At 49.2% G+C, this 22526-nt stretch overlaps 1 protein-coding gene across 12 annotated transcripts in view; it reads left to right on the top strand.

Annotated features, from left to right (window-relative positions):
• DCTN1 (dynactin subunit 1) overlaps window positions 1-22526 on the top strand; it is a 99772-nt gene that overhangs the window by 50004 nt on the left and 27242 nt on the right. For 3 of the 12 annotated variants that reach the window (XM_075183558.1, XM_075183720.1, XM_075183467.1), the window contains exon 6: window positions 20346-20363. The exons of 8 other annotated variants lie outside the window; for them this stretch is intronic. In XM_075183558.1, the coding sequence (XP_075039659.1) occupies window positions 20346-20363 (18 nt within the window). Of the gene's footprint in view, window positions 1-19999; window positions 20364-22526 lie in introns of those variants that run through there. One more of the 12 variants, XM_075184018.1, reaches the window with a different exon arrangement.

Raw genomic sequence — 22526 nt, 5'->3', positions numbered from 1 at the left:
GATCAGACCCAGCCACAGTCTATATAATAATAATAATAATAATCCTGTACACAGTAATACACCTAGACCCACAGGGTCAGACCCAGCCACAGTCTATATAATAATCCTGTACACAGTAATACACCTAGACCCCCAGGGTCAGACCCGGCTACAGTCTGTATAATAATAATCCTGTACACAGTAATACATCTAGACCCAGAGGATCAGACCTAGCTAAAGTCTGTATAATAATAATCCTGTACACAGTAATACACCTAGACCCAGAGGGTCAGACCCAGCTACAGTCTATATAATAATAATCCTGTACACAGTAATACACCTAGACCCAGAGGATCAGACCTGGCTACAGTCTGTATAATAATAATCCTGTACATAGTAATACACCTAGACCCAGAGGATCAGAACTAGCTACAGTCTATATAATAATAATCCTGTACACAGTAATACACCTAGACCCAGAGGATCAGACCCAGCTACAGTCTATATAATAATAATCCTGTACACAGTAATACACCTAGACCCAGAGGATCAGACCTGGCTACAGTCTGTATAATAATAATCCTGTACATAGTAATACACCTAGACCCAGAGGATCAGACCTAGCTACAGTCTATATAATAATAATCCTGTACACAGTAATACACCTAGACCCACAGGGTCAGACCCAGCCACAGTCTATATAATATTAATCCTGTACACAGTAATACACCTAGACCCACAGGGTCAGACCCAGCTACAGTCTGTATAATAATCCTGTACACAGTAATACACCTAGACCCAGAGGATCAGACCCGGCTACAGTCTATATAATAATAATCCTGTACACAGTAATACACCTAGACCCAGAGGATCAGACCTAGCTACAGTCTATATAATAATATCCTGTACACAGTAATACACCTAGACCCAGAGGGTCAGACCCAGCCACAGTCTATATAATAATAATCCTGTACACAGTAATACACCTAGACCCACAGGATCAGACCCAGCTACAGTCTATATAATAATATCCTGTACACAGTAATACACCTAGACCCAGAGGGTCAGACCCAGCCACAGTCTATATAATAATAATAATCCTGTACACAGTAATACACCTAGACCCAGAGGATCAGACCCAGCTACAGTGTATATAATAATCCTGTACACAGTAATACACCTAGACCCAGAGGATCAGACCCAGCTACAGTCTATATAATAATAATCCTGTACACAGTAATACACCTAGACCCACAGGATCAGACCCAGCTACAGTCTATATAATAATAATCCTGTACACAGTAATACACCTAGACCCACAGGATCAGACCTGGCTACAGTCTATATAATAATAATCCTGTTCACAGTAATACACCTAGACCCAGAGGATCAGACCCAGCTACAGTCTATATAATAATAATCCTGTACACAGTAATACACCTAGACCCACAGGATCAAACCCAGCTACAGTCTATATAATAATAATCCTGTACACAGTAATACACCTAGACCCACAGGATCAGACCCAGCTACAGTCTATATAATAATAGTCCTGTACACAGTAATACACCTAGACCCACAGGATCAGACCTGGCTACAGTCTATATAATAATAATCCTGTTCACAGTAATACACCTAGACCCAGAGGATCAGACCCGGCTACAGTCTATATAATAATAATCCTGTTCACGGTAATACACCTAGACCCACAGGATCAGACCTGGCTACAGTCTATATAATAATAATCCTGTACACAGTAATACACCCAGACCCAGAGGATCAGACCTAGCTACAGTCTGTATAATAATAATCCTGTACACAGTAATACACCCAGACCCAGAAAATCAGACCTAGCTACAGTCTGTATAATAATAATCCTGTACACAGTAATACACCCAGACCCAGAGGATCAGACCTAGCTACAGTCTATATAATAATATCCTGTACATAGTAATACACCTAGACCCAGAGGATCAGACCTAGCTACAGTCTGTATAATAATAATCCTGTACACAGTAATACACCCAGACCCAGAGGATCAGACCCGGCTACAGTCTGTATAATAATAATAATCCTGTACACAGTAATACACCTAGACCCAGAGGGTCAGACCCAGCCACAGTCTATATAATAATCCTGTACACAGTAATACACCTAGACCCACAGGATCAGACCCGGCTACAGTCTGTATAATAATAATCCTGTACACAGTAATACACCTAGACCCAGAGGATCAGACCCAGCTACAGTCTGTATAATAATAATCCTGTACACAGTAATACCCCTAGACCCAGAGGATCAGACCCGGCTACAGTCTATATAATAATAATTCTGTACACAGTAATACACCTAGACCCAGAGGATCAGACCTAGCTACAGTCTATATAATAATAATTCTGTACACAGTAATACACCTAGACCCAGAGGATCAGACCCAGCTACAGTCTATATAATAATCCTGTACACAGTAATACACCTAGACCCAGAGGATCAGACCTAGCTACAGTCTATATAATAATAATTCTGTACACAGTAATACACCTAGACCCAGAGGATCAGACCCAGCTACAGTCTATATAATAATCCTGTACACAGTAATACACCTAGACCCACAGGATCAGACCCGGCTACAGTCTGTATAATAATAATCCTGTACACAGTAATACACCTAGACCCAGAGGATCAGACCCAGCTACAGTCTGTATAATAATAATCCTGTACACAGTAATACCCCTAGACCCAGAGGATCAGACCCGGCTACAGTCTGTATAATAATAATCCTGTACACAGTAATACACCTAGACCCAGAGGATCAGACCCAGCTACAGTCTATATAATAATCCTGTACACAGTAATACACCTAGACCCAGAGGATCAGACCCAGCTACAGTCTGTATAATAATAATCCTGTTCACAGTAATACACCTAGACCCAGAGGATCAGACCTAGCTACAGTCTATATAATAATCCTGTACACAGTAATACACCTAGACCCAGAGGATCAGACCCAGCTACAGTCTGTATAATAATAATCCTGTTCACAGTAATACACCTAGACCCAGAGGATCAGACCTAGCTACAGTCTATATAATAATCCTGTACACAGTAATACACCTAGACCCAGAGGATCAGACCTAGCTACAGTCTATATAATAATAATTCTGTACACAGTAATACACCTAGACCCAGAGGATCAGACCCAGCTACAGTCTATATAATAATCCTGTACACAGTAATACACCTAGACCCACAGGATCAGACCCGGCTACAGTCTGTATAATAATAATCCTGTACACAGTAATACACCTAGACCCAGAGGATCAGACCCAGCTACAGTCTATATAATAATCCTGTACACAGTAATACACCTAGACCCACAGGATCAGACCCAGCTACAGTCTGTATAATAATAATCCTGTACACAGTAATACACCTAGACCCAGAGGATCAGACCCAGCTACAGTCTATATAATAATCCTGTACACAGTAATACCCCTAGACCCACAGGATCAGACCCAGCTACAGTCTATATAATCATCCTGTACACAGTAATACACCTAGACCCACAGGATCAGACCCAGCTACAGTCTATAATAATAATTCTGTACACAGTAATACACCTAGAACAAGCCGGCCAGACCTGGCTGTAATGATGTGATCAGGGTCGGACAAATCTGGGGAACCAGGTAAATCATGCACTTTAAAACTGTCTGCAAGCATCTAAGATTGTGGACAATGTGATGTTGTGTTGATGGTAATGGATATACATCTTTTTATAGCTCTTGAAATGTTCCTTCCGCCACTTGCAGACTGACCGTCTCCTGCTATTTCTTTTTTTATTATTATATTTTTATATTGTTTTATGCAATTACTCTCTACAATAAAATATAATGTACCCAGGAAATGGCTTAGAACCACAATATCCTTTCCAGTTTCGGTCTGTGTGGGGTGGTCGCGCAGCCCTCCGCAGAGTGGTCGCGCAGCCCTCCGCAGGGTGGTCGCGCAGCCCTCCGCCGGGTGGGTCGCTCAGCCCTCCGCAGGGTGGGTCGCTCAGCCCTCCGCAGGGTGGTCGCGCAGCCCTCCGCCGGGTGGGTCGCGCAGCCCTCCGCAGGGTGGGTCGCTCAGCCCTCCGCAGGGTGGTGGCGCGGCCCTCCGCAGGGTGGTGGCGCGGCCCTCCGCAGGGTGGTGGCGCGGCCCTCCGCAGGGTGGTGGCGCGGCCCTCCGCAGGGTGGTGGCGCGGCCCTCCGCAGGGTGGTCGCGCGGCCCTCCGCAGGTTGGTGGGTGGCCTACATGTAATTATATGCGGCCTGTAGGATTGTGTGCTTGTCTGGTATCACAGTGACAAGCAGGGAATTCTTCCTCCCGTCCCCCTGTGTTATCAGCCATATCACTCTGTGGGTTATCCTCTCAGTCTCTCCAGCCCGGATTATCCCGCTGCTTACATTGTGCTGGCAGATGGAGCAGGGTGCTGAATACCTAATTGACCTTTGCTAGTAGCTGACTGCCAGCTGGAAGATTTCTCTCTGCGTGCCGCCATCTGTCCTCACCCGCTGTATACAGTATAGCCATTCACATCCATGGGGGCACCTTTATACCTTGCACATTGATGTAATATAATGATGGTTTATTACATGTTGTTATCATTCTTTACTTCTCCTGCATTAGCCTTAAGCAGTGTCCACTCCTATAGGCTGTTACCCCTCTGTAGGTGGAGACCTCTCTGGTGCTCAGGAACAAGGTGCTGTAACTCCGGCCTGGAGCCAGCGAGTGTGTAAGTGAGATACATTAGCAGGTACATGGCAGCATATAATTAGGTTACTGATTACACTGCCAGCACCCTACCAGTAATAGTGGTTTCTTCTTGTGATTCCCGGGGTCTCCCCTAGTGACAGCTGTCTGGTGGTCTCCGGTTACAGATAATGCTGTCATTCCCTCTGATGGGAGGGGTACAGAGACTCCCCCAGGGCTGTCACTGAGGTGGATGTAGTAACCTAAACTGTGTTCCCTAATGGAAGTAACATAAGCCCCAGTCTATAGGGCTGTATTGATATACTGTGTATTATATCCTTCAGAATGGGGGCTGTTGCATGCATCGGAGGATTTGTATAGTACATATAACCCCTTATGACAGGTAATCATACTATGAAACATTGCAAGGATCATGCTCTTGAGCAAATGTCAGTAGTGGTCAACTTACAAACGAGGTTACTATAATGACTGCGGCTTTATTCCATAAAATAAAAATGCAACAAGCTGCTTCCGAGGTCTATCTGGGGTAAATACGCTGTAAGTGTGTTACAGCTGATGGCTGAAAGTGTAACAATATATATAACGATCTATCTGCTGCCACCTCTGTGTTATCCTGATATACAGCGCTGTACACTACCATGTACCATGTCACTGCTGACTGTCTCAGTACTCTGCTAGATTACTATCTCCTGCTCTCCTCAGGTGTTATCCTGATACACAGCGCTGTACACTACCATGTACCATGTCACTGCTGACTGTCTCAGTACACTGCTAGATTACTATCTCCTGCTCTTCTCCGGTGTTATCCTGATATACAGCACTGTACACTACCGTGTACCATGTCACTGCTGACTGTCTCAGTACACTGCTAGATTACTATCTCCTGCTCTCCTCCGGTGTTATCCTGATATACAGCGCTGTACACTACCGTGTACCATGTCACTGCTGACTGTCTCAGTACACTGCTAGATTACTATCTCCTCACCTCAGGTGTTATCCTGATATACAGCACTGTACACTACCATGTCACTGCTGACTGTCTCAGTACACTGCTAGATTACTATCTCCTCACCTCCGGTGTTATCCTGATACACAGCGCTGTACACTACCGTGTACCATGTCACTGCTGACTGTCTCAGTACACTGCTAGATTACTATCTCCTCACCTCAGGTGTTATCCTGATATACAGCGCTGTACACTACCGTGTACCATGTCACTGCTGACTGTCTCAGTACACTGCTAGATTACTATCTCCTGCTCTCCTCAGGTGTTATCCTGATATACAGCGCTGTACACTACCATGTACCATGTCACTGCTGACTGTCTCAGTACACTGCTAGATTACTATCTCCTCACCTCAGGTGTTATCCTGATATACAGCACTGTACACTACCATGTCACTGCTGACTGTCTCAGTACACTGCTAGATTACTATCTCCTCACCTCAGGTGTTATCCTGATATACAGCGCTGTACACTACCATGTACCATGTCACTGCTGACTGTCTCAGTACACTGCTAGATTACTATCTCCTCACCTCAGGTGTTATCCTGATATACAGCGCTGTACACTACCATGTACCATGTCACTGCTGACTGTCTCAGTACACTGCTAGATTACTATCTCCTCACCTCAGGTGTTATCCTGATATACAGCACTGTACACTACCATGTCACTGCTGACTGTCTCAGTACACTGCTAGATTACTATCTCCTCACCTCAGGTGTTATCCTGATATACAGCGCTGTACACTACCATGTACCATGTCACTGCTGACTGTCTCAGTACAATGCTAGATTACTATCTCCTCACCTCAGGTGTTATCCTGATATACAGCGCTGTACACTACCATGTACCATGTCACTGCTGACTGTCTCAGTACAATGCTAGATTACTATCTCCTGCTCTCCTCAGGTGTTATCCTGATATACAGCGCTGTACACTACCGTGTCACTGCTGACTGTCTCAGTACACTGCTAGATTACGATCTCCTCACCTCAGGTGTTATCCTGATATACAGCACTGTACACTACCATGTCACTGCTGACTGTCTCAGTACACTGCTAGATTACGATCTCCTCACCTCAGGTGTTATCCTGATATACAGCGCTGTACACTACCATGTACCATGTCACTGCTGACTGTCTCAGTACACTGCTAGATTACTATCTCCTCACCTCAGGTGTTATCCTGATATACAGCGCTGTACACTACCATGTACCATGTCACTGCTGACTGTCTCAGTACACTGCTAGATTACTATCTCCTGCTCTCCTCAGGTGTTATCCTGATATACAGCGCTGTACACTACCATGTACCATGTCACTGCTGACTGTCTCAGTACACTGCTAGATTACTATCTCCTGCTCTCCTCCGGTGTTATCCTGATATACAGCGCTGTACACTACCATGTACCATGTCACTGCTGACTGTCTCAGTACACTGCTAGATTACTATCTCCTGCTCTCCTCAGGTGTTATCCTGATATACAGCGCTGTACACTACCATGTACCATGTCACTGCTGACTGTCTCAGTACACTGCTAGATTACGATCTCCTCACCTCAGGTGTTATCCTGATATACAGCGCTGTACACTACCATGTACCATGTCACTGCTGACTGTCTCAGTACACTGCTAGATTACTATCTCCTCACCTCAGGTGTTATCCTGATATACAGCGCTGTACACTACCATGTACCATGTCACTGCTGACTGTCTCAGTACACAGCTAGATTACTATCTCCTCACCTCAGGTGTTATCCTGATATACAGCGCTGTACACTACCATGTACCATGTCACTGCTGACTGTCTCAGTACACTGCTAGATTACTATCTCCTCACCTCAGGTGTTATCCTGATATACAGCGCTGTACACTACCATGTACCATGTCACTGCTGACTGTCTCAGTACACTGCTAGATTACTATCTCCTGCTCTCCTCCGGTGTTATCCTGATATACAGCGCTGTACACTACCATGTACCATGTCACTGCTGACTGTCTCAGTACACTGCTAGATTACTATCTCCTGCTCTCCTCAGGTGTTATCCTGATATACAGCACTGTACACTACCATGTACCATGTCACTGCTGACTGTCTCAGTACACTGCTAGATTACTATCTCCTGCTCTCCTCCGGTGTTATCCTGATATACAGCGCTGTACACTACCATGTACCATGTCACTGCTGACTGTCTCAGTACACTGCTAGATTACTATCTCCTCTCCTCAGGTGTTATCCTGATATACAGCGCTGTACACTACCATGTACCATGTCACTGCTGACTGTCTCAGTACACTGCTAGATTACTATCTCCTCACCTCAGGTGTTATCCTGATATACAGCGCTGTACACTACCGTGTACCATGTCACTGCTGACTGTCTCAGTACACTGCTAGATTACTATCTCCTCACCTCAGGTGTTATCCTGATATACAGCGCTGTACACTACCATGTACCATGTCACTGCTGACTGTCTCAGTACACTGCTAGATTACTATCTCCTGCTCTCCTCAGGTGTTATCCTGATATACAGCGCTGTACACTACCATGTACCATGTCACTGCTGACTGTCTCTGTACACTGCTAGATTACTATCTCCTCACCTCAGGTGTTATCCTGATATACAGCGCTGTACACTACCATGTACCATGTCACTGCTGACTGTCTCTGTACACTGCTAGATTACTATCTCCTCACCTCAGGTGTTATCCTGATATACAGCGCTGTACACTACCATGTACCATGTCACTGCTGACTGTCTCAGTACAATGCTAGATTACTATCTCCTGCTCTCCTCCGGTGTTATCCTGATATACAGCGCTGTACACTACCATGTACCATGTCACTGCTGACTGTCTCAGTACACTGCTAGATTACTATCTCCTGCTCTCCTCAGGTGTTATCCTGATATACAGCACTGTACACTACCATGTACCATGTCACTGCTGACTGTCTCAGTACACTGCTAGATTACTATCTCCTGCTCTCCTCAGGTGTTATCCTGATATACAGCGCTGTACACTACCATGTACCATGTCACTGCTGACTGTCTCAGTACACTGCTAGATTACTATCTCCTCACCTCAGCTGTTATCCTGATATACAGCGCTGTACACTACCATGTACCATGTCACTGCTGACTGTCTCAGTACACTGCTAGATTACTATCTCCTGCTCTCCTCCGGTGTTATCCTGATATACAGCGCTGTACACTACCATGTACCATGTCACTGCTGACTGTCTCAGTACACTGCTAGATTACTATCTCCTCACCTCAGGTGTTATCCTGATATACAGCGCTGTACACTACCGTGTACCATGTCACTGCTGACTGTCTCAGTACACTGCTAGATTACTATCTCCTCACCTCAGGTGTTATCCTGATATACAGCGCTGTACACTACCGTGTACCATGTCACTGCTGACTGTCTCAGTACACTGCTAGATTACTATCTCCTGCTCTCCTCAGGTGTTATCCTGATACACAGCGCTGTACACTACCGTGTACCATGTCACTGCTGACTGTCTCAGTACACTGCTAGATTACTATCTCCTCTCCTCAGGTGTTATCCTGATATACAGCACTGTACACTACCATGTACCATGTCACTGCTGACTGTCTCAGTACACTGCTAGATTACTATCTCCTGCTCTCCTCAGGTGTTATCCTGATATACAGCACTGTACACTACCATGTACCATGTCACTGCTGACTGTCTCAGTACACTGCTAGATTACTATCTCCTCACCTCAGGTGTTATCCTGATATACAGCGCTGTACACTACCGTGTACCATGTCACTGCTGACTGTCTCAGTACACTGCTAGATTACTATCTCCTGCTCTCCTCAGGTGTTATCCTGATACACAGCGCTGTACACTACCGTGTACCATGTCACTGCTGACTGTCTCAGTACACTGCTAGATTACTATCTCCTGCTCTCCTCAGGTGTTATCCTGATACACAGCGCTGTACACTACCATGTACCATATCACTGCTGACTGTCTCAGTACACTGCTAGATTACTATCTCCTCACCTCAGGTGTTATCCTGATATACAGCGCTGTACACTACCATGTACCATGTCACTGCTGACTGTCTCAGTACAATGCTAGATTACTATCTCCTGCTCTCCTCCGGTGTTATCCTGATATACAGCGCTGTACACTACCATGTACCATGTCACTGCTGACTGTCTCAGTACACTGCTAGATTACTATCTCCTGCTCACCTCAGGTGTTATCCTGATATACAGCGCTGTACACTACCATGTACCATGTCACTGCTGACTGTCTCAGTACACTGCTAGATTACTATCTCCTCACCTCAGGTGTTATCCTGATATACAGCGCTGTACACTACCGTGTACCATGTCACTGCTGACTGTCTCAGTACACTGCTAGATTACTATCTCCTCACCTCAGGTGTTATCCTGATATACAGCGCTGTACACTACCGTGTACCATGTCACTGCTGACTGTCTCAGTACACTGCTAGATTACTATCTCCTCACCTCAGGTGTTATCCTGATATACAGCGCTGTACACTACCATGTACCATGTCACTGCTGACTGTCTCAGTACACTGCTAGATTACTATCTCCTGCTCTCCTCAGGTGTTATCCTGATATACAGCGCTGTACACTACCGTGTACCATGTCACTGCTGACTGTCTCAGTACACTGCTAGATTACTATCTCCTCACCTCCGGTGTTATCCTGATATACAGCACTGTACACTACCATGTACCATGTCACTGCTGACTGTCTCAGTACACTGCTAGATTACTATCTCCTGCTCTCCTCAGGTGTTATCCTGATACACAGTGCTGTACACTACCGTGTACCATGTCACTGCTGACTGTCTCAGTACACTGCTAGATTACTATCTCCTCACCTCAGGTGTTATCCTGATATACAGCGCTGTACACTACCGTGTACCATGTCACTGCTGACTGTCTCAGTACACTGCTAGATTACTATCTCCTGCTCTCCTCAGGTGTTATCCTGATATACAGCACTGTACACTACCGTGTACCATGTCACTGCTGACTGTCTCAGTACACTGCTAGATTACTATCTCCTGCTCTCCTCCGGTGTTATCCTGATATACAGCGCTGTACACTACCATGTACCATGTCACTGCTGACTGTCTCAGTACACTGCTAGATTACTATCTCCTGCTCTCCTCCGGTGTTATCCTGATATACAGCGCTGTACACTACCGTGTACCATGTCACTGCTGACTGTCTCAGTACACTGCTAGATTACTATCTCCTCACCTCCGGTGTTATCCTGATATACAGCGCTGTACACTACCATGTACCATGTCACTGCTGACTGTCTCAGTACACTGCTAGATTACTATCTCCTGCTCTCCTCAGGTGTTATCCTGATATACAGCGCTGTACACTACCATGTACCATGTCACTGCTGACTGTCTCAGTACACTGCTAGATTACTATCTCCTCACCTCAGGTGTTATCCTGATATACAGCGCTGTACACTACCATGTACCATGTCACTGCTGACTGTCTCAGTACACTGCTAGATTACTATCTCCTGCTCTCCTCCGGTGTTATCCTGATATACAGCGCTGTACACTACCATGTACCATGTCACTGCTGACTGTCTCAGTACACTGCTAGATTACTATCTCCTGCTCTCCTCCGGTGTTATCCTGATATACAGCGCTGTACACTACCATGTACCATGTCACTGCTGACTGTCTCAGTACACTGCTAGATTACTATCTCCTGCTCTCCTCAGGTGTTATCCTGATATACAGCACTGTACACTACCGTGTACCATATCACTGCTGACTGTCTCAGTACACTGCTAGATTACTATCTCCTCACCTCAGGTGTTATCCTGATATACAGCGCTGTACACTACCATGTACCATGTCACTGCTGACTGTCTCAGTACACTGCTAAATTACTATCTCCTCACCTCAGGTGTTATCCTGATATACAGCACTGTACACTACCATGTACCATGTCACTGCTGACTGTCTCAGTACACTGCTAGATTACTATCTCCTGCTCTCCTCCGGTGTTATCCTGATATACAGCGCTGTACACTACCATGTACCATGTCACTGCTGACTGTCTCAGTACACTGCTAGATTACTATCTCCTCACCTCAGGTGTTATCCTGATATACAGCGCTGTACACTACCATGTACCATGTCACTGCTGACTGTCTCAGTACACTGCTAGATTACTATCTCCTCACCTCAGGTGTTATCCTGATATACAGCGCTGTACACTACCATGTACCATGTCACTGCTGACTGTCTCAGTACACTGCTAGATTACTATCTCCTGCTCTCCTCAGGTGTTCTCCTGATATACAGCACTGTACACTACCATGTACCATGTCACTGCTGACTGTCTCAGTACACTGCTAGATTACTATCTCCTGCTCTCCTCAGGTGTTATCCTGATATACAGCGCTGTACACTACCATGTACCATGTCACTGCTGACTGTCTCAGTACACTGCTAGATTACTATCTCCTCACCTCAGGTGTTATCCTGATATACAGCGCTGTACACTACCATGTACCATGTCACTGCTGACTGTCTCAGTACACTGCTAGATTACTATCTCCTGCTCTCCTCAGGTGTTATCCTGATATACAGCGCTGTACACTACCATGTACCATGTCACTGCTGACTGTCTCAGTACACTGCTAGATTACTATCTCCTGCTCTCCTCAGGTGTTATCCTGATATACAGCGCTGTACACTACCATGTACCATGTCACTGCTGACTGTCTCAGTACACTGCTAGATTACTATCTCCTGCTCTCCTCAGGTGTTATCCTGATATACAGCGCTGTACACTACCATGTACCATGTCACTGCTGACTGTCTCAGTACACTGCTAGATTACTATCTCCTCACCTCAGGTGTTATCCTGATATACATGATTATATTATTATACTTTCCCTCAGTAGACATAGAATGAGAACATTAGCTCTATTATCTCTGATATACTGTGATAAGTGTCTGTAGAATAAAGTATAGTTGTATGTTTGTAACGCTGTGACCTTTAGTGGATCTGGCCTGGCTGTCTCCCCACACATGCAGTATTACCAGTCCCTGACTTACATGTATGGCAGTGTGGTCTGTACCTGACGTGTATATGGCAGTGTGGTCTGTACCCGACGTGTCTGTGTGGCAGTGTGGTCTGTACCTGATGTGTGTGTGTGTGTAGCAGTGTGGTCTGTACCCGACGTGTGTGTGTGTATATGGCAGTGTGGTCTGTATCCGACGTGTGTGTGTGTGTGTGGCAGTGTGGTCTGTATCCGACATGTGTGTGTGGCAGTGTGGTCTGTACCCGACGTGTGTGTGTGTGTGGCAGTGTGGTCTGTACCCGATGTGTGTGTGTGTGTGTTTGGCAGTGTGGTCTGTACCCGATGTGTGTGTGTTTGGCAGTGTGGTCTGTACCCGATGTGTGTGTGTGTGGCAGTGTGGTCTGTATCCGATGTGTGTGTGTGTGGCAGTGTGGTCTGTATCCAACGTGTGTGTGGCAGTGTGGTCTGTACCCAACGTGTGTGTGTGGCAGTGTGGTCTGTACCCGACGTGTGTGTGTGTATATGGCAGTGTGGTTTGTATCCGACGTGTGTGTGTGTGTGTGTGTGTGTGGCAGTGTGGTCTGTACCCGACGTGTGTGTGTGTGTGTGGCAGTGTGGTCTGTACCCGACGTGTGTGTGTGGCAGTGTGGTCTGTACCCGACGTGTGTGTGTGGCAGTGTGGTCTGTACCCGACGTGTGTGTGTGTGGCAGTGTGGTCTGTACCCGATGTGTGTGTGTGTGGCAGTGTGGTCTGTATCCAACGTGTGTGTGTGGCAGTGTGGTCTGTACCCGACGTGTGTGTGTGGCAGTGTGGTCTGTACCCGATGTGTGTGTGTGTGTGTGTGTGTGTGGCAGTGTGGTCTGTATCCAACGTGTGTGTGGCAGTGTGGTCTGTATCCAACGTGTGTGTGTGTGTGTGTGTGTGTGGCAGTGTGGTCTGTATCCGACGTGTGTGTGGCAGTGTGGTCTGTACCCAACGTGTGTGTGTGGCAGTGCGGTCTGTACCTGACGTGTGTGTGGCAGTGTGGTCTGTATCCGACGTGTGTGTGGCAGTGTGGTCTGTACCCAACGTGTGTGTGTGGCAGTGCGGTCTGTACCTGACGTGTGCGGTCTGTACCTGACGTGTGTGTGTGTGTGGCAGTGCGGTCTGTACCCGACGTGTGTGTGTGGCAGTGTGGTCTGTACCCGATGTGTGTGTGTGTGGCAGTGTGGTCTGTACCCAACGTGTGTGTGTGGCAGTGTTGTCTGTACCCGACGTGTGTGTGTGTGTATATAACAGTGTGGTCTGTATCCGACGTGTGTGTGTGGCAGTGTGGTCTGTATCTGACATGTGTGTGTGTGTGTGTGGCAGTGTGGTCTGTACCCGACGTGTGTGTGTGGCAGTGTGGTCTGTACCCGACGTGTGTGTGTGTGGCAGTGTGGTCTGTACCCGATGTGTGTGTGTGTGTGGCAGTGTGGTCTGTATCCGACGTGTGTGTGGCAGTGTGGTCTGTACCCGACGTGTGTGTGTGGCAGTGCGGTCTGTACCTGACGTGTGTGTGTGGCAGTGCGGTCTGTACCTGACGTGTGTGTGGCAGTGTGGTCTGTACCTGACGTGTGTGTGGCAGTGTGGTCTGTACCTGACGTGTGTGTGTGGCAGTGTGGTCTGTACCTGACGTGTGTGTGTGGCAGTGCGGTCTGTACCTGACGTGTGTGTGTGTGGCAGTGTGTTCTGTACCTGACGTGTGTGTGTGGCAGTGCGGTCTGTACCTGACGTGTGTGTGTGGCAGTGCGGTCTGTACCTGACGTGTGTGTGTGGCAGTGCGGTCTGTACCTGACGTGTGTGTGTGTGGCAGTGCGGTCTGTACCTGACGTGTGTGTGGCAGTGTGGTCTGTACCTGACGTGTCTGTGTGGCAGTGTGGTCTGTACCTGACGTGTGTGTGTGGCAGTGTGGTCTGTACCCGACGTGTGTGTGTGGCAGTGTGGTCTGTACCTGACGTGTGTGTGTGGCAGTGTGGTCTGTACCTGACGTGTGTGTGTGGCAGTGCGGTCTGTACCTGACGTGTGTGTGTGTGGCAGTGTGTTCTGTACCTGACGTGTGTGTGTGGCAGTGCGGTCTGTACCTGACGTGTGTGTGTGGCAGTGTGGTCTGTACCTGACGTGTGTGTGTGGCAGTGCGGTCTGTACCTGACGTGTGTGTGGCAGTGTGGTCTGTACCTGACGTGTGTGGTCTGTACCTGACGTGTGTGTGTGTGTGGCAGTGCGGTCTGTACCTGACGTGTGCGGTCTGTACCTGACGTGTGTGTGGCAGTGCGGTCTGTACCTGACGTGTGTGGTCTGTACCTGACGTGTGTGTGTGTGTGGCAGTGCGGTCTGTACCTGACGTGTGCGGTCTGTACCTGACGTGTGTGTGTGTGGCAGTGTGGTCTGTACTTGACGTGTGTGTGTGGCAGTGCGGTCTGTACCCGACGTGTGTGTGTGTGGCAGTGCGGTCTGTACCCGACGTGTGTGTGTGGCAGTGTGGTCTGTACCTGACGTGTGTGTGTGGCCGTGTGGTCTGTACCTGACGTGTGTGTGTGGCAGTGTGGTCTGTACCTGACGTGTGTGTGTGTGGCAGTGCGGTCTGTACCCGATGTGTGTGTGTGTGTGTTTGGCAGTGTTGTCTGTACCCGACGTGTGTGTGTGGCAGTGTGGTCTGTACCTGACGTGTGTGTGTGTGGCAGTGTGGTCTGTACTTGACGTGTGTGTGTGGCAGTGTTGTCTGTACCCGACGTGTGTGTGTGGCAGTGTTGTCTGTACCCGACGTGTGTGTGTGGCAGTGTGGTCTGTACCTGACGTGTGTGTGTGTGGCAGTGTGGTCTGTACTTGACGTGTGTGTGTGGCAGTGTTGTCTGTACCCGACGTGTGTGTGTGGCAGTGCGGTCTGTACCCGACGTGTGTGTGTGGCAGTGTGGTCTGTACCTGACGTGTGTGTGGCAGTGCGGTCTGTACCTGTATGTCCCGCTATCCGTTCTCCGTCCTCACTCTTGGCTGGGCTCAGCTTTATGGCGTGTAATCTGGAGCTGATCCACAGGGGCCATCAGTAGCCATCTGCTCCCTTGTTTGCAGCATTAATCCCCAGTGGTATGACTGTGTGTTAACCCTTCCTCTCCCTGGACCCGTTCTCAGGAGCCTGTGACCTGTGAACTTGATGTTTCCAGAATCTCATCCTTCTCCAATACTTTACAGATTATTATTATTACTAACACTTAGAGATTCACTGTCCTACCTGCTGGAGCTTCCTATTGACGGATACATAATTATTCATATTTCTATACAGGAAGAGAGGTTACAGATGGTCTCACAGTGCCCAGGTCCTGCAGTAGTGTGCTGCCTGGCACAGATTGGTGAGCTCTGTAGTAACACTCAGTGCCCGGGTCCTGCTGTAGTGTGCTGCCTTTCAGTGATTGGTGATCTCGGTAGTAACCCTCAGTGCCCGGGTCCTGCTGTAGTGTGCTGCCTGGCACTGATTGATGAGCTCTGTAGTAACACTCAGTGCCCGGGTCCTGCTGTAGTGTACTGCCTGGCACTGATTGATGAGCTCTGTAGTAACACTCAGTGCCCGGGTCCTGCTGTAGTGTACTGCCTGGCACTGATTGGTGATCTCGGTAGTAACCCTCAGTGACCGGGTCCTGCTGTAGTGTACTGCCTGGCACTGATTGGTGAGCTCTGTAGTAACCCTCAGTGCCCGGCTCCTGCTGTAGTGTGCTGCCAGTCACTGATTGGTGATCAGTGCCCGGGTCTTGCAGTAGTGTGCTGCCTAGCAGTGATTGGTGACCTCGGTAGTAACCCTCAGTGCCCGGGTCCTGCAGTAGTGTGCTGCCTGGCATTGATTGGTGATCTCGGTAGTAACCCTCAGTGCCCCGGTCCTGCTGTAGTGTGCTGCCTGGCAGTGATTGGTGACCTCGGTAGTAACCCTCAGTGCCCGGGTCCTGCAGTAGTGTGCTGCCTGGCACTGATTGGTGACCTCGGTAGTAACCCTCAGTGCCCGGGTCTTGCTGTAGTGTGCTGCCTGGCAGTGATTGGTGACCTCGGTAGTAACCCTCAGTGCCCGGGTCCTGCAGTAGTGTGCTGCCTGGCAGTGATTGGTGACCTCGGTAGTAACCCTCAGTGCCCGGGTCCTGCAGTAGTGTGCTGCCTGGCAGTGATTGGTGACCTCGGTAGTAACCCTCAGTGCCCGGGTCCTGCAGTAGTGTGCTGCCTGGCAGTGATTGGTGACCTCGGTAGTAACCCTCAGTGCCCGGGTCCTGCTGTAGTGTGCTGCCTGGCACTGATTGGTGATCTCTGTAGTAACCCTCAGTGCCCGGGTCCTGCAGTATTGTGCTGCCTGGCAGTGATTGGTGACCTCGGTAGTAACCCTCAGTGCCCGGGTCCTGCAGTAGTGTGCTGCCTTTCAGTGATTGGTGATCTCGGTAGTAACCCTCAGTGCCCGGGTCCTGCAGTAGTGTGCTGCCTGGCAGTGATTGGTGAGCTCTGTAGTAACCCTCAGTGCCCGGGTCCTGCAGTAGTGTGCTGCCTGGCAGTGATTGGTGAGCTCTGTAGTAACCCTCAGTGCCCGGGTCCTGCAGTAGTGTGCTGCCTGGCAGTGATTGGTGACCTCGGTAGTAACCCTCAGTGCCCGGGTCCTGCAGTAGTGTGCTGCCTGGCACTGATTGGTGAGCTCGGTAGTAACCCTCAGTGCCCGGGTCTTGCAGTAGTGTGCTGCCTGGCACTGATTGGTGATCAGTGCCCGGGTCCTGCAGTAGTGTGCTGCCTGGCACTGATTGGTGAGCTCTGTAGTAACCCTCAGTGCCCGGGTCCTGCAGTAGTGTGCTGCCTGGCACTGATTGGTGATCTCTGTAGTAACCCTCAGTGCCCGGGTCCTGCAGTAGTGTGCTGCCTGGCACTGATTGGTGAGCTCGGTAGTAACCCTCAGTGCCCGGGTCTTGCAGTAGTGTGCTGCCTGGCACTGATTGGTGAGCTCGGTAGTAACCCTCAGTGCCCGGGTCTTGCAGTATTGTGCTGCCTGGCACTGATTGGTGAGCTCTGTAGTAACCCTCAGTGCCCGGGTCCTGCTGTAGTGTGCTGCCTGGCACTGATTGGTGACCTCGGTAGAAACCCTCAGTGCCCGGGTCCTGCAGTAGTGTGCTGCCTGGCACTGATTGGTGACCTCGGTAGTAACACTCAGTGCCCGGGTCCTGCTGTAGTGTGCTGCCTGGCAGTGATTGGTGATCTCGGTAGTAACCCTCAGTGCCCGGGTCCTGCTGTATTGTGCTGCCTGGCACTGATTGGTGATCTCGGTAGTAACCCTCAGTGCCCGGGTCCTGCTGTAGTGTGCTGCCTGGCAGTGATTGGTGATCTCGGTAGTAACCCTCAGTGCCCGGGTCTTGCTGTAGTGTGCTGCCTGGCACTGATTGGTGACCTCGGTAGTAACCCTCAGTGCCCGGGTCCTGCAGTAGTGTGCTGCCTGGCAGTGATTGGTGACCTCGGTAGTAACCCTCAGTGCCCGGGTCCTGCAGTAGTGTGCTGCCTGGCACTGATTGGTGAGCTCGGTAGTAACCCTCAGTGCCCGGGTCTTGCAGTATTGTGCTGCCTGGCACTGATTGGTGACCTCGGTAGAAACCCTCAGTGCCCGGGTCCTGCAGTAGTGTGCTGCCTGGCAGTGATTGGTGACCTCGGTAGTAACCCTCAGTGCCCGGGTCCTGCTGTAGTGTGCTGCCTGGCAGTGATTGGTGATCTCGGTAGTAACCCTCAGTGCCCGGGTCCTGCTGTAGTGTGCTGCCTGGCACTGATTGGTGAGCTCGGTAGTAACCCTCAGTGCCCGGGTCCTGCAGTAGTGTGCTGCCTGGCACTGATTGGTGAGCTCGGTAGTAACCCTCAGTGCCCGGGTCTTGCAGTATTGTGCTGCCTGGCACTGATTGGTGACCTCGGTAGAAACCCTCAGTGCCCGGGTCCTGCAGTAGTGTGCTGCCTGGCAGTGATTGGTGACCTCGGTAGTAACCCTCAGTGCCCGGGTCCTGCAGTAGTGTGCTGCCTGGCAGTGATTGGTGATCTCGGTAGTAACCCTCAGTGCCCGGGTCCTGCTGTAGTGTGCTGCCTGGCAGTGATTGGTGATCTCGGTAGTAACCCTCAGTGCCCGGGTCCTGCAGTAGTGTGCTGCCTGGCAGTGATTGGTGATCTCGGTAGTAACCCTCAGTGCCCGGTTCTTGCTGTAGTGTGCTGCCTGGCAGTGATTGGTGACCTCGGTAGTAACCCTCAGTGCCCGGGTCCTGCTGTAGTGTGCTGCCTGGCAGTGATTGGTGACCTCGGTAGTAACCCTCAGTGCCCGGGTCCTGCAGTAGTGTGCTGCCTGGCACTGATTGGTGAGCTCGGTAGTAACCCTCAGTGCCCGGGTCTTGCAGTATTGTGCTGCCTGGCACTGATTGGTGACCTCGGTAGAAACCCTCAGTGCCCGGGTCCTGCAGTAGTGTGCTGCCTGGCAGTGATTGGTGACCTCGGTAGTAACCCTCAGTGCCCGGGTCCTGCAGTAGTGTGCTGCCTGGCAGTGATTGGTGATCTCTGTAGTAACACTCAGTGCCCGGGTCCTGCTGTAGTGTGCTGCCTGGCAGTGATTGGTGACCTCGGTAGTAACCCTCAGTGCCCGGGTCCTGCAGTAGTGTGCTGCCTGGCACTGATTGGTGATCTCGGTAGTAACCCTCAGTGCCCGGGTCCTGCAGTAGTGTGCTGCCTGGCACAGATTGGTGATCTCGGTAGTAACCCTCAGTGCCCGGGTCCTGCAGTAGTGTGCTGCCTGGCAGTGATTGGTGATCTCGGTAGTAACCCTCAGTGCCCGGGTCTTGCTGTAGTGTGCTGCCTGGCACTGATTGGTGATCAGTGCCTGGGTCTTGCAGTATTGTGCTGCCTGGCACTGATTGGTGACCTCGGTAGTAACCCTCAGTGCCCGGGTCCTGCAGTAGTGTGCTGCCTGGCAGTGATTGGTGATCTCTGTAGTAACCCTCAGTGCCCGGGTCCTGCAGTAGTGTGCTGCCTGGCACTGATTGGTGAGCTCTGTAGTAACCCTCAGTGCCCGGGTCCTGCAGTATTGTGCTGCCTGGCAGTGAAGCAGTGTAGAGATTATTCAGGAGGACCCATGATGCTGCTGGGTTGCCAGGCAACAAGCTGCTCCTCCTCCTCCCATTAGAATGGGGCAGCATCTGAGCCATGAAGCAGACGGAGAAGGGCCTTCTGATGACTGATGATGTAATCTGTGAATGGGGCGGTGGTTATACAGAGCAGTAGGGAGCGGCAGAGCAGGCTGGGACTGTATCATTTCACATCCCTGGAGGAAGGGACATGGAGAATCCTAGCAGGCACTGGCTGGGGGGAGTGTAGCCCCCAATGGACTTATAACATTCTGCTCGATGCTGAAAACAGAAGCGCTGCGGCCATTTGCAAGTGATTGTGGGAACGCTCCAGCTGCAGTCTTGTGATTTCATGTCCTAACACTCTCTCTCCTTCTCTCCTTTTCCTCACCTTGTCTGAAAATGAGGCAGGCACCGACAGCCAGGAAGGTACCCGCTCCCATGCCCCATTATTCCTGCTCATCCATGGTCACATTGCATGTTACGTCTGTGTATTTATAATGTACTGCTAATGCCTTAAGATGTAGGTCATGTATGTTTGATGTACAGAGGACTGCTGCGTGTATCCTGTGTGTACACTCTTATGTAATGCTTCGTACACAGGCCAGATCTCTGTGTACCGGCTACATACATGGATAGAACACGCTTTAATCATACATCTCTGCAGCTCTTACACCTGCATGCCTCCTGTTCTGTTTCATACATGTATTTCCATCATTTTATATCCCTGTGTAATAGTCCATGAAGATAAGTGGTGAAAGTTTTGGTAGATCTGATAGTAATTTGTGTAAACCAGGACTCTCACGGTCCGCTCTTCGCAGGACAACAGGTCACAGCCAGACAACAGACCTCAGTGCCCATGTAATCATTGGTGTAATACATCAGCAGATTAGCTGCTGTCAGTCATACTTACCACATACTGTTATCTCAGAGAGGCCCCCTGTGTGACTCCCATGTGTGACTCCATGCCACATCTGTAGTGTGATTTACACTCATGGACAGCCAGTCACATGCTCCATATGTACTCATATACTGTTATCTTTCAGTCTTCCCTGAGGCCACCTATACTAACTGTATACTCAGCAGTCATACTAGTAGTGTTATAAGAAGTGTAGCACCTCCTATTGTGGCTTGGGGGTAATAGATTATTAAACACACCACTGTGGTTTTCTGGATGCCAGATCCACTGTAATTCGTACAGTTTTTGTGACATTAGTGATTACTGATAATATAAATATGCAGTCTGCATTGTGAAATAACAGAGATGACTTCTGTAATGGTGATGTACAATACATTCTGTAGCTGTCTTCTGTCCGGTACAGAGCTCTGCATGTTGTATATAGATGCATATAATACTGAATACCGGATGCCCTTATATACCCTAAATACAGGGGCCACTGTCTCCACGGTGGACTCATGACGCCATATTTCACATATAGTAATTAAAACTTCTTCAATTAACTGTATGCTGCCCCCACCCAGAACCCAGAAGTCTTTTCCTGCATCCCCTGCACAAATTCTACATTAGCCAGCACCAGCTGGTTAATGTCAGGATGAACCAGTATGGGAGGAATATATATAGTTGGTTGTGATTACTGTGGGGAATAAATAGTTTGACTGTAGAATAATAGTCCTGCATCCGAGGTCAGTTATCAGCTGCTCCTCTCAAACCATCAGTAATCCTCTATTGTTAGGTGCATGCCTGGGGGTATAACTCGCAGGCTAGATGGATAATTGATACATAAGTGTTTGTTTGCTCTCTTTCTGGAAATGACGGGGTTAAAGTGCCAAGTCCTACATCAGAGACCAGTAGAGGAATTAGACAATTGCAGTAATTGTTTCCCACGTTCCCGTCACCCTGTAACAATGCAGCTGTCAGAGGGCTCTCTGCAGCCCCTGCTTTGTATGCCGGCTGAGTGTAAGAGGAACGGAGACATCCCTGCTGCCCGTACGTTGGTACAACCTGTGGTACACATACATGATGTAGCAGATTCACTCCTCACCCCACGTCCCTGCTGCCCGTACGTTGTACAACCTGTGGTACACATACATGATGTAGCAGATTGAATTACACTCCTCACCCCACGTCCCTGCTGCCCGTACGTTGTACAACCTGTGGTACACATACATGATGTAGCAGATTGAATTACACTCCTCACCCCACGTCCCTGCTGCCCGTACGTTGGTACAACCTGTGGTACACATACATGATGTAGCAGATTCACTCCTCACCCCACGTCCCTGCTGCCCGTACGTTGTACAACCTGTGGTACACATACATGATGTAGCAGATTGAATTACACTCCTCACCCCACGTCCCTGCTGCCCGTACGTTGTACAACCTGTGGTACACATACATGATGTAGCAGATTGAATTACACTCCTCACCCCACGTCCCTGCTGCCCGTACGTTGGTACAACCTGTGGTACACATACATGATGTAGCAGATTCACTCCTCACCCCACGTCCCTGCTGCCCGTACGTTGGTACAACCTGTGGTACACATACATGATGTAGCAGATTCACTCCTCACCCCACGTCCCTGCTGCCCGTACGTTGGTACAACCTGTGGTACACATACATGATGTAGC

This window comes from Mixophyes fleayi, chromosome 1 (genome assembly GCF_038048845.1).
Source record: "Mixophyes fleayi isolate aMixFle1 chromosome 1, aMixFle1.hap1, whole genome shotgun sequence".
In the NCBI taxonomy this organism is placed as follows: Eukaryota; Metazoa; Chordata; class Amphibia; order Anura; family Limnodynastidae; genus Mixophyes; species Mixophyes fleayi.
This window is presented reverse-complemented; position numbering and strand designations above follow the sequence as displayed.